The sequence below is a fragment of the Lottia gigantea genome, assembly GCF_000327385.1.
Source record: "Lottia gigantea unplaced genomic scaffold LOTGIsca_25, whole genome shotgun sequence".
NCBI classification, from domain to species: Eukaryota; Metazoa; Mollusca; class Gastropoda; family Lottiidae; genus Lottia; species Lottia gigantea.
In genome coordinates, this window is record NW_008708752.1 from 298,405 (window position 1) to 311,453 (window position 13,049).

Here is a 13,049-nt window from a genome sequence, read left to right on the forward strand (position 1 = left end):
GTATCTTTAGATGACAAGATATCTTGGTTACTGTGTATCTTTAGATGACAACATATCTTGGTTACTGTGTATCTTTAGATGACAACATATCTTGGTTACAGTGTCATTATTGTTCAGGAGATATCTTTGTTACTGTGTATCTATAGATGACAACATATCTTGGTTACAGTGTCACTTTTGTTCAGGAGATATCTTGGCTACAGTGTATCTATAGATGACAAGATATCTTGGTTACAGTGTCACTATTGTTCACGAGATATCTTGGCTACAGTGTATCTATAAATGACAATATATCTTGGTTACAGTGTAACTATTGTTCACGAGATATCTTTGTTACTGTGTATCTATAGATGACAAGATATCTTGGTTAATGTGTATCTATAGATGACAAGATATCTTGGTTACAGTGTACAGGGGATATTTTTGTTACTGTGTCTCCAGAAATGACAAGATGTCTTGGTTACTGTGTATCTTTAAATGACGAGATATCTTGGTCATTGCCTTTATTTAGATGAAAAGATAATCTGGTTACAGTCTGTGTATCTGTACATGTCAAAATATCTTGGTTACTATGTATTTTTAGATGACAAGATATTTTGGTTACTGTGTATCTTTGGATGACAACATATCTTGGTTACTGTGTATCTATAGATGACAAGATATTTTAGTTACTGTGTTAGATGTTTTGGTTACATGACATGATATCTTGGTGATGTTCATGAACAATATTTTTATTTTCAGTTTTAACAATGCCAAGGAGAGCTAGAAGAGGCGTTCAGAGTAAATTTCTATTTTATCTTTAGAATGCCAGTAAAAATCCCCAAAAAAGCATGATGACTAAACCAGATTGTTTTTCTAGATTTAATTTAGTTTGTTTATACTTAGTCTTACTCATTATACAGGGTATACGAGACCCACTTTTCTAAGTTTCCCAATTTCTGACAGAAAGAACTCCCTAAAAGTAAAAACTCATCCACAGCAGTTTTAAGTTCAATTCTGTCAGTATAGCATTTGCCATGAAGGGCTGACCAACGTTTGATGGTAGAATAACCTCGGTGCATTCGTTCCATACATCTTGAACATTGATTTCCTTCGGGGCACTTCCTTCTAAGGTCAAAAACTTAATCATTTTCTAGATTCATTTTGCCTCTAGGTTGGTTTGAAGGTCTTTTTGAAATACAACCTTAGCTATTGACCTTTGCTGTAGAAAACAACAAGCTACACTATATATGGTTATCTGTGGATAATTATTAGTGACGTAACTCTAAAACATTTTGACCAACCCTCATAGTTTAAAGAAAGATATCTTGATACAATTCAAAATATAAACACAGTCCATTTTGATTTGTTTGAAACTCCTGCTTTAAATCTAACTGTATAATGAGTGAGTTGATAAAATTTAGGTTTCAATTTAGCTTCAAATGCTTTACTGTTGTCTCTTGAAGTTGAGTTTGTAGGCTTGTCAAGAGAAGAGCTTGTCATTTATGTCCTTAATAACTCATTTCTTTTCTAGAGACAGTTTGACTGTGGCTGATATAAATAATATTTTAAGCACAACTTATGAATCTAATGCAACACTTACTACAAATTACTAATAACATATTGACATCTTAGCTCATTAGCTGTCTACTTAAAGGAATGCAACATTTTGTTTCTATAGTTCTGTTTGTTTGCAGAGAAGGTTACTTTAAAGGGACAGGTGCTTCATTTTTTTGGACCAATCATACTTTAGTCTCAGAAACAGGAATTCTTTAGCTAAGCCAATCAGCTCATCGTCGAAATTTGTGCCTTCAAATCCAGGTTATTCTAGAATTATCTGCGTTTGAACGTTTAAATGCTGACTCATCATTTTAAGATACTCTGTGATAAATAGAAGAGACATATATAGAAATACTGAGTAAAATTCCTAGTTTGAATTATTTTGAAGGAATTATGCGATTTCAGTACATATCTAGTACTTCTGAAAACTACATTCAAGACTAAATCAACCCCCTAAAATGCCACATCTGTCCCTTTAACTTTTATCTGATTTAATTGTAAATGTAGACAGTTTGTTTCTGGTATTTTTATATGGGTTATTCCACTTGTCATCCGTGATCTGAACAAGTTAATCAAAATGATTTCTAGGTAACTTAAATATTCAACCAATCAATAAATATCTACTTTTACTTTTAACAATATTTTTGATTGGTTAGCAAAGATTATAATAAAGTATGACCTGATTTGGCCCCAAATTTGTTGAAACGTAACATAAAAAGACTGTTCTCAATCATGTATGAATAGTGAAGTCACCCATGAAAAAAATGAAACAAAAGAAACAAAGAAATTGTAATCATAGCTTTAATCAGAAATTCACACTGCTGTCAAATGAATATAAAATTTTCGTAAAAAAAAGTAAGCATCAAAAATGAGATATTCTTACAACAGATTAAATGATTTTAACTTTTCTGTAAAGAAGCCACATATTATTCTAAAGGATCAAAAGCCTGGAATTAAATAAAATAATATTCGATTGAGTTAGATCAGTGTGAATTGTGATGTAATTTATGATTGTCTATCATAAGATGCTTTATTTTGTGCTGTCTGTTCTTGCTGTCTTGTTGAATTTGATTGTCTTATCCAGTCAGAATGCTTGCGTCCATTCCTAAAGTTATGTTAGCAGTTGCATGGTGAAACTTCAGTGAAATAGAATTCTTGTTTGTTTGGGTAACTTTTTTTTTACAGCGCAAAAAAAGAATGCCAAAAGAGCAGGCTAATGCCGCTGTCCTGGCAAAATTTAAATCATTGTACGCTGCATGGTGTTGCCTGTCTTCATTAGCCCACATGGTGCAGAAAATTAGGATGTAAAACTCCATTCATTTCATTGATTTAAGAAGAATGCATCCACATTAGTTAAAATATTTTACATTTTCTGGACATGTTGGATGGTAGCTGAAGTAGCCAGGGATTCTATCTTGCCATGAGTCAAAAGAGTAATCTTCAACTTCTTTTTTCATTCACCATCGTGCACCTTTCATAGTTTCTTTGACATAACTGGTTGCTAAACTTGCATTTATGATGGTCACTTATCAATTTAAGATTGATAACAGAAAACCTGATTTAGTGTCATCTTCTGGCAAAGGATTTTTCACTACATACTTGATTGTTGTTGGAAGGGATTAAGGGACAGAACTAGTATTTTATCATATCATAGTCTGTTTTATGTTCAAGTATTGTTTTGTGTTCAATTAATATAATTGTTATCATTTGATAATATATCACTAATGTTTAAATGATATCAAAATATTTAATAGCTTGTAGAGATTAATTTTAATATAAAGAGTATATTATATTCCTGTTATGGTATTATTCCTATATACATATATAAGTTTTTTCATGAAATTTTATATTTTTTATTTAACTTTTTAAAGAAGAATTATCAGGTTTTTATTCATTTTTCTAGTTTTCAATTTTCATGTTTGGTATTTTAGACTCAGTGCATTAACAAGTAGCTTAGTTTTAGCTATTTTGGGGGTGCTTTGAGCTTACTTTAACCCTTACATTGTTCTAGCTTTACAACGTATTGGTAGTTTACGTGAAAAATCACGCTTTTCCTCATCAGGCCAAGATTCCAGATCTAGTAATGCTAATTTAGATAGTCGAGGAGATTTGATCAATAATTCAGTTCAACATCTACATAGAGTTCGATTGTATGTTCTCGGTGAAAAAACACAAATGAAGGTAAGAAATTATCATATTTTTCAAGAATTCAAACATAAAATTAGACATGGATCTATCTGTAGTTGTAATATCTCTGGTGGACCGAAATATATCATGAAAGCTTAACATTTTCTCTTCGACAATTTTTTGTCAAATTGGCCTATTTATCAAGGGCCAAATGAAAGCTAGCTTTATGCTTTACTCAATTGAAATGCAAAAAACAGCTTTATCTCGTTTGGCAATAGGGGGCGTACTGGTAACAAATATTTCACTTCCGATTAAACGGTAGTCAATTCTCAGTGGAAATGAGGTTATAGATACAATTCCATTCTTCAGAAACATAAACTGACATTTAAAGAAAACTTCATTGCGTGGAGATTTTGTAAAGACTGGGGAAACCTTGCATACTTGACATTTAATAATAAATACCATCTTCACTGTTTTATTATTCAAAATGGCAATTTCAGAAAAGAAAAATAACACTATGACATTTCAACAATTGACATTGTAAAAACAAAACCAACATGTTTCCAATGTTTTCAATTATCTAATTAAGTAATTATACACAATTGTTTCTACAATGTCTCATATTTCTTTAAATATGATGTTGAGGAAGAAATGCTTTATCTTAGAAGGTGTCTTGATTGTCCAGTTAGCCAAATAAGAAGCTGAAGTGCTGAAGCACAAGATATATAGATATACTATTTCTGACATTTATCAACTTAATGTATCACATGTCAGAAATAGTAAGATTTATCCATCAGTCTAATAAAAATGAGATCAAACTTTCCTACCCACTTCCAGGCTGTAATTTTGTGATGAAAACAAAAGGTGCATTCCAGTATATCATAAGACTAGTTTGTTCACGTCACAAAATCTCAGCGTTAGAGAGGGAAGAAATTTGATTGGCTTGCTATGTCTTTAACAGATGAATGTTCAAGCAGGCCGTCTTGAGACCAAAACTGAAGTGTGTAAACACTGTAAAGTTGACATTGTTATTTTTTCTGTTGACAGGGTATTAAGGTTGAATCATTCCCTAAATGTGATTTTATACCGGTTGATTTCTATGAAGTACGTCATGTTAAAGCTAGTTTTAAAAAGTTGATGAGAGCCTGTGTACCAAGTACAGCTTTTGTTCAGGGTGAAGGTTTTTATAAGGCTGTAGAAGAGTCAGAATGGCTGTTACAGGTAGGTGCTTCAGCTAAATATATACAAAGGAGGCATCTAAAGTAAAATCTTAATATCCAACATTTTGCTCAAAAATGAGTTATGTATATCGTTTTGTGATTAGTAACAACCTGATATCCTACTGAAAGTGATTTGGTTAACCTACATATACATTTTTGTGCCTTCTCTAAAACAATTTGACGTATCATAATTTTAACATTGAAATATTCATTTGCCTTGTGTAGAAAAAAAGTTATTTTGTGAGAGCAACATCATGATATACTTAAAATGCGATTTTTTTCCATAACTATTTGTTGGATATTAAAGGGATTTTATACAGGTTAATTTTCTATGTTTATCAGGGGACACTGATAACATCAATTTGCACCATTTTAATTTTCAATCAAATGTCTATGGTTCTTGCAATTCCACTAAAACTAAGTGTTTGATGACGTCACTAATCGGGAAAGACCACATTTTGCAATTAGTGACGTCAGCAAACACTTGTTTTGGTTGTTACCTGTTAAGGAAATGGTAGTAAAAAGATTTTTTCTGTTAAATTGTAGATTCAGTCTATATTACAACTAGCTGGTGCTACTGTAGATTTATTAGATGTACAGGGATCATCTGTTATGATTTGTTTAGAAGATGGTTGGGATGTCACCACACAGGTCAGTATTAGCTCATAATCATATCAAATCATTTACTACCATACCAGCTCAAAGATTTGAGATTGGATTGGTAACTCATTTTACCTTCATATTTGAAGAGTTCAAGCTTGAAGTTGAGTCAAAATTACAGGGTTTTTGATTTCTAATTTTTGTCATTGATGGTGTTGTTGTATCTCCCTGAAGCATGTACTTTATGGAAATAAATCCTTAACTTGCTGCCAAACAAGGTGAGATAAACCAAGAAAGTTCTTAGAACTTACACAGTGAAGAGACCTATTCAAAGCAATGAGATACTGAATGGGAAAAAGAAAGAAAAAGTGACAACCCCAGAACTGATTTTAACTCAAGAGCTTGAAGCTATTTGGATGAAAAATGACCTTGGGGACAGTTTAATCAAACAAATATGGTCTGAATGTTTAAATTTGTGTTATGTCTTGTGATTGTAGGTGATAGCTATAGCTGAAATATTACTAGATCCTTACTATCGTACTATAGAGGGTTTTAAAGCTTTAATAGAGAAAGAGTGGATATCATTTGGTCATAGATTTACTCATCGTAGTAACCAGACAGCAGCAAATCAAGCCAGTGGTTTCGCTCCTTTATTTTTACAGTTTTTAGATGTTGTTCATCAGGTAAGATTCTTACTCTGGTTACCCAATCTTTGGTAAAATAAGAAGGAAAAAATATCCATCAAGGTTCTATAGACCTTTTTCATGCGTCAGCCATTTTGAATCCAAAATGAGGCTCATAATGCAAAAAAACAAAGGTAACAGCGTGTCACTTCAGCAAAATCGCCACCTTGACGTCTTTAATGCCTCCTTCTTTCTTGGTCCATTCAATAAAAGATAGATTATACTAATATTGCCTTGTCATTGCATTTCAGATTCATAATCAGTTCCCATTATCATTTGAATTCAACCAATATTTTATCAAATTTCTCGCCTTCCATTATGTGTCAAATCGCTTCCGAACATTCATGTTAGACAACGAATTTGAACGTGTTGAAGCTGGGTGGTTACAGGAAGAGAAGAAATCACCAAAAGTGGATGAGATGGATGAGATTATTGGTTATTCTCCCAAACATCTTAACCAATCTGTTGGTCATTCTATATGGGACTATATTGAAAAACAACATAGAAAATCACCTATTTTTAGTAACTTTATGTACAGCCCTGAAGATCAAGAACAGGTTTGTCTTATATTTTTTTAGCATTAGCCTATTGTCAAGCAAAGATATTTCTGCTCACAACCAAGTTAGTTTAAAAACATAAAGCGGATCAGTCCATTTTAGTTTTAGGTAGTTTTATGTAGAAATTAACACAAGGCCAGTTTAAGGAACAATCTAACTTATACACAAGCAAGCAAGTTGTTCACTTTATTTTTTAGCTTTGAGTAGCTTTGTGGTTTAAAGCAATTTGAAAATCCAATATCAAAAGCCATATCAAATTGAAGACCATTTTCTCCAAGAACTCAAATCCTCTAGAGATTTTTATTTTTTGTAGGTTATGCGTCCTTATTCTAACATTTCGAATCTCAAAATCTGGAGTTATTATCTCAATGAAGATTTATGCCATGGTCCATCATATGATATTGAACTGGTTAATCAAGAATTACACCAATCAGAAGATAATGAAGCTGAGGCCATGGGAATTGTCAAACGTAAAATCTTAAACGGTTGCTATGACAACATTCTTCTTCAGGAACCTAATTATTTTAGATTCCAATTTCAGGTAATTCTTTAAAAAACAAATTATTCCCTCAATTCAGACGTCCAAATTTTGGAAATTAACCCATTTGAAATCTAAAAAGATTTATTTTTGAAATTGTGTTCTTTTTTTTTTCAGGAAATCCATAAACTTGAAACTGATCTGGGTCATTTACCTCAGAAGTGGAAAGTGATTTGGGACAAATTAGAATCACCTCAACGTGATAGTGTTCATAGACAAATATCATTTAACACCCAGCTAGTGAAATCACATGGACGTTCAATACATAAACGCTCTACGTTAGAGATATTAGTCAAGGGTAAAATGTTAGGTGAAGCTGCCAGAATGTTTAGTCAACCTCATCGTTTTGAGAGACATACATACACTACTCCTGCCTACTGTGATTATTGTTCTCATGTATTATGGGGCCTGTCTAAAACTGGTAAGATATTTTTATCATTATTGTCTCTAAATAATAGCATAGTTTTGTGTATAATACAAGGTTTTGTATGCAAAAACGGGCCACTTACAGAAGGGGTTTTCACTATATAAATAAGCTTTAAAGTAGCTTAGAAACAATTTACATTGAAAATATTTATATTGAAGAAGAGTTAACATTTCAAAAAACATTTTGTTTCTGAAAAAGTTTATCAAATGAATTTCTGTATTGTCCATTAAGCAAACAAAAACCATGTAATTGTGTTCAATGGGAACTATTCTAGATTTCAATCTGTATGTATTTTTATTTCAGGAATGCATTGTATAGATTGTGGTTATAATTGTCATGAGAAATGTCAACCATCAGTACCTAAAAATTGTACCAAGTTAAAATCAGTCACAACAGATCCTAATGCCAGTAGCACCAATATCTCCAGAGTTGCAGGATCTGATGCCAGTTCTACTAGTGCTGGTAAGTTTTATAATTTACAATGGACACTTTCAGAAAAACAAATTCAAATGCTCTGTTGCTGTCTATGAGTATCTGTTGCCTACTATTGCATACAGATAAAAATTTACCCTATTGCCCAAGTAATTGGGTTATATATGTGTCCAAATGTGAAGTACCATTTCTGGTCAACTCTATCTAAATCTAATCTCTTATCAAAATTATGTCAGGCAAATTATATTAGAGCAAATCAAAGGCAACTTCAATTCATGTTGTTATTTCTGTAGGTACAACAACTATGTATTCAATTCATGTTGTTATTTCTGTAGGTACAACAACTATGTATTCAATTCATGTTGTTATTTCTGTAGGTACAACAACTATGTATTCAATTCATGTTGTTATTTCTGTAGGTACAACAACTATGTATTCAATTCATGTTGTTATTTCTGTAGGTACAACAACTATGTATTCAATTCATGTTGTTATTTCTGTAGGTACAACAACTATGTATGAGAATTTTTCAACTAATATTGGTGAAAATCGTACCCATGAAGGTTATCTATATAAACAAGGAGCTTTATTGAAAGGTTGGAAACAAAGATGGTTTGTGTTAGATTCTATGAAACATGAGGTAAGACTATTGATGACATTGTTATATGTAAATGTGTAAATATCATTGAAATATCACAGAATATCATTGAAATTTTACATAATAACATTGAAATATACAGAATATCATTGAAATATTACAGAATATCATTGAAATATTACAGAATATCATTGAAATATTACAGAAATTTCATCGATTACAGAATATCATTGAAATATTACAGAATATCATTGAAATATTACAGAATATCATTGAAATTTTACAGAATATCATTGATATTTTATAGAATATCATTGAAATTTTACAGAATATCATTGAAATATTACAGAATATCATTGAAATATTACAGAATATCATTGAAATATTACAGAATATCATTGAAATATTACAGAATATCATTGAAATATTACAGAATATCATTGAAATATTACAGAATATCATTGAAATATTACAGAATATCATTGAAATATTACAGAATATCATTGAAATATAACAGAATATTATTGAAATGACTACATATTATTTTGTTGTATTTTAGTTACGTTATTATGATGCTATGGAAGATTCTAGTTATAAAGGATTAATTAATTTAGCTGATGTCGAATCAGTTATACCCCAGAAAAATCTTCCTGGAGCTCCAAAAAAAGCTGAAGAAAATTCATTTTTTGAGGTAAGTCAAATTGGTACAGATGTCTAGCTGTTGTGTGCATTTTGTTAAGATTACAATGTAACTTTGTTGGTCATATTCAGCATTCTTTGATGCTGCTAGAAGTTACAGACACAATGGAAGGATCTAGTCTGTTGTGGCAGTCATAAAACCACAATTTCATGAGATTTGGATATTAAGGAGATTGTGATGAAAAGTCTAACCACCAAAAGTTCAAATTGGTCGAGGTGTTTTAAAATAATAGTGATTTCAAGTTCAATTGTTCAAAAAGTAGTCTGAATGAATGAAAATATTTAATTTTCCAGATTCGAACAGTGAGAAGATTTTATAACTTCATGTCAACTGATGCTAAAGCTGCTCAGGAATGGATTGATAAATTACAGAGCTGTATACAATAAGACAAACCATTATTATGATAATAAGACAAACCAACTGGATATTAAGGCAAACCATCCTTGTGGTAGTCTGTTTTTAAACAAAAACCCAATCTGACAAAATACGACTTACTTTGGGATGTCAATGAAGATAGACAAACCAACATTGAGATGTCAATAGATTAAGACAAATCAACATGGAGATGTCGATGAATTAAGACAAACCAACACTGATATGTCAATGAATTAAGATAAACTAACATTGAAATCTCAATGAATTTGGACAAACCATCATTGAGATGTTGATGAATCAAGACAAACCCAAATTTGGGCATACCCATAAAATAAGTCCAGTTCATTAGTGGAATATTAAGAAGTCTTCAAGTGTATAATTAGCATTGAATGAAATTCCTTTTAGTTCACTTGAGGCTAAGAAATAGTCTATACCATCTGAATAAACCTTAAGTCTGCTTAAAATAATGAAATAAACCTTAATTTGTTTCAAATAAAATTCAAAGCATATGTATATATCTGTAGTGTAAATATTTTTAACTGTCAAAAACCATTGGTAACTGTGAATGCAATGTTTTTTCTAAATTTTGTACCACAAGCCTTTTATAGTTCTGTGTTTGTTTTTTAGATGTTCTGATATTATTATGTAATGTATGTAAATTGTAAATGTACAAATGTCTTGTAGAATCTCATTGATATTAGAACAAATTGGGTAAATATAAAAGGGCAAGCAGGCACTGAATTCTTATGTAGGGCAAAGGGGGCAAATTGGTTCTCAGATTAAGTGTATTTAACAGTAAATTGTTAGAAATTTCAAAGATGGAGATGAAAGTAAAAAAAAATTATGCTGATTTCATTTTTAAAACTAGTTATTTCATCAACTTTCAACATTTCATCTCCATATAATAGTCACTAGTACCGTTTGATAAACTGTAGTTTGAATTCTTAGTTGATAGTATCCTATTTATATGTTGATATTTAATATAGATATACATAGTCTTCTCGTTGTTTCTACAATACTCACTTGTATAACATCAAGCTTTTGGGATATTTGCTATATTTGTGAGTAATTTTGGGCAAAATTGGTATAATTTTTTTCACAATATCTTGAGACTTTTCATTAAGACTGTCAGTAATAATTCCTTTGCAAAGTTCATCCATCTAGCCCATTTGTAGAAAATGTTTTGTGCAATAACTCACTTCTTCATTTTTTTCTTTCATTGTAGCCTTGTTTGTTTCACACACATTCCATACTAGTAACATTTCTTCCAGCAAAATTTTCTAAGAGATTACTAAGAGTTCAAAGATAGTTTTCAAAGCATATTATTGTGACAGTTAGTACAACCCAATTAAAATTGTTAGATCCAGATAAGAATTGTGTTCGTTAGATCCAGATAAGAATTATGTATGAAACAAACAAGGCTCATAGCCATGTAATTATATAGTGTGTAAGTTGCCGACTGTTATCCAGTATTCATTTGGAGAATAGCATAGAAACATTGCATAGTGGGAAATGTCTAACGTAAGATCGTACACTATCATTGTTGCTTTTCAAATTTTTCTAAATAAATATAGTGTTTGGCAAGATTGCTTGGAATCAATTCAAAATTAATGACCACTCAACAATATCTTATAGATGGAGAATTCCTTATTTTAGATAATTTGGGGGAACAGTGAGATCTGTAATTTGTTAAGACTTGACATTTCCTAGGAGGTTATGATATGATTGTAGCATAATGTAAATTTACTAATTAATTCAACACAAGCTGTTTAATTTATTGTTTTTGCTCATACTGTACAAATTTTGAGAATGTAGAGAAATTCTTGTCAGTATTAGTTTGTTTCGTATAGATGTTATTAGTCTGATATTATTACTGTGTTCTTAAAGGAAGTGTTACCTGTAAGTCTGCTACATTTGGAATGTTGTGCATGCTGTCAGTGATGCCAAATTCACCCATTTCCATTTGTTAGTTGCTGACCACTTAGTGATGGGACACCAATTTGAACGTGGAATTCAAGTGTACATTTGGTACGCATTCATTTGGGACTCATTTTGGGTCCAAATCTTTCAACAGCTTCAATTGATTTACAGGTAACAATTTCTTTAATGTCTAGTTGTTTTGTTTATCAAATATTATATTGGAACCAAAGTATGTATGAAATATTTAATATTAGGCTTGTATCAAATATTGAGCTTATAAACTTGTCTTTAGTTTTGCTTTCTCTATTTATCTCTTATAATCTTCTGCAATAGACTCATGAATTATCTTATTATTTTATGGTATATGAGCAGGAATACAGTTTACTTGCTCAAAAGAATGAATTTAGCTGTTATTTTTTCATGCAAAAGATAAATGGTTTTGAGGCAAGGGAGATAACTCTCATGTGCTAGCTAACTCTTTTTGGCTCAGTTTATCAAGAGCAATTCAAATCATACTCAATTTGAAATAGCTCATTTCAGAATCAATGATAAAGTTTCATGAAATTATAAACAGTTTCTTGAGAATTGTGTTTCCTGTTCACATATATAGATTATTTAAAGCCTGTGTCCAACAAGTTTTTAACAGTCTTTCTTAATTAATTATGCATGTGTCAAAGTGCCATTTCATATCTAGCCTTAGTATCTTCATTACAAAATATCAGGATAGAACTCTAGGATTGATTTCAATATTTCGAAAAATCTTAGAATTTCATTCCAGACATATTGTGAGAAAGAATGCTTTTAGTTTCTGAACCAGTAATAAATTTGTATATATATTCAACCAATGGCTATTTATAATTTGTTAGCTTTTTATCATATTTTTTCAAACTGCTGTTGTCTTGTTGTGTACAGCTTTCTAAAAGTTCATCAATGTTTATGTTCTAATGGGTGTAGCAGGAAAAAAGGCTCATTTTTTGTTGTTTTTATGTTTTTGCCTGGAAGATATTTTAAGCTGTAACACCTGTAATGCTACTTAGATGAGTCAAATAAAATAATATAATCCTACAAAGTTTGTTAATACTCTAGCTCCATTGTTATTAATCCACAGGAGAGATCAGCAGTAATGATGTAAGCATTTAATGAGCACACTAAATGTATGGCCTATTAATGGTTTTAATCACTTTTCTTACTCCTCATATTCAGGAATATATCACAGCATTTGTCCAATTAAAGCCATGTTTGCATTCTTTTTAAAGTATTTTATGGCTCAAAAAAGCAAATATAAGTACACGATTGTATGTTTGTTAAAAAAAAAAAAAACAGAACACAAAAA

The 13,049-nt window shown here is 31.0% G+C and overlaps 1 protein-coding gene across 1 annotated transcript in view; it reads left to right on the forward strand.

Annotated features, from left to right (window-relative positions):
* LOTGIDRAFT_232003 (hypothetical protein) overlaps window positions 1-10,794 on the forward strand; it is a gene marked incomplete at its 5' end in the record, with an annotated part of 30,643 nt that extends 19,849 nt beyond the window's left edge. The window contains 11 exons of the mRNA XM_009055562.1: window positions 3,551-3,720; window positions 4,714-4,887; window positions 5,433-5,537; window positions 5,984-6,169; window positions 6,421-6,726; window positions 7,040-7,267; window positions 7,382-7,685; window positions 7,995-8,153; window positions 8,627-8,763; window positions 9,281-9,412; window positions 9,715-10,794. Of these exons, the coding sequence (XP_009053810.1) occupies window positions 3,551-3,720; window positions 4,714-4,887; window positions 5,433-5,537; window positions 5,984-6,169; window positions 6,421-6,726; window positions 7,040-7,267; window positions 7,382-7,685; window positions 7,995-8,153; window positions 8,627-8,763; window positions 9,281-9,412; window positions 9,715-9,807 (1,994 nt within the window). The 3' untranslated portion in view covers window positions 9,808-10,794. The remainder of the gene's footprint in view (window positions 1-3,550; window positions 3,721-4,713; window positions 4,888-5,432; window positions 5,538-5,983; window positions 6,170-6,420; window positions 6,727-7,039; window positions 7,268-7,381; window positions 7,686-7,994; window positions 8,154-8,626; window positions 8,764-9,280; window positions 9,413-9,714) is intronic.
* Between the last annotated feature and the right edge of the window lie 2,255 nt (window positions 10,795-13,049).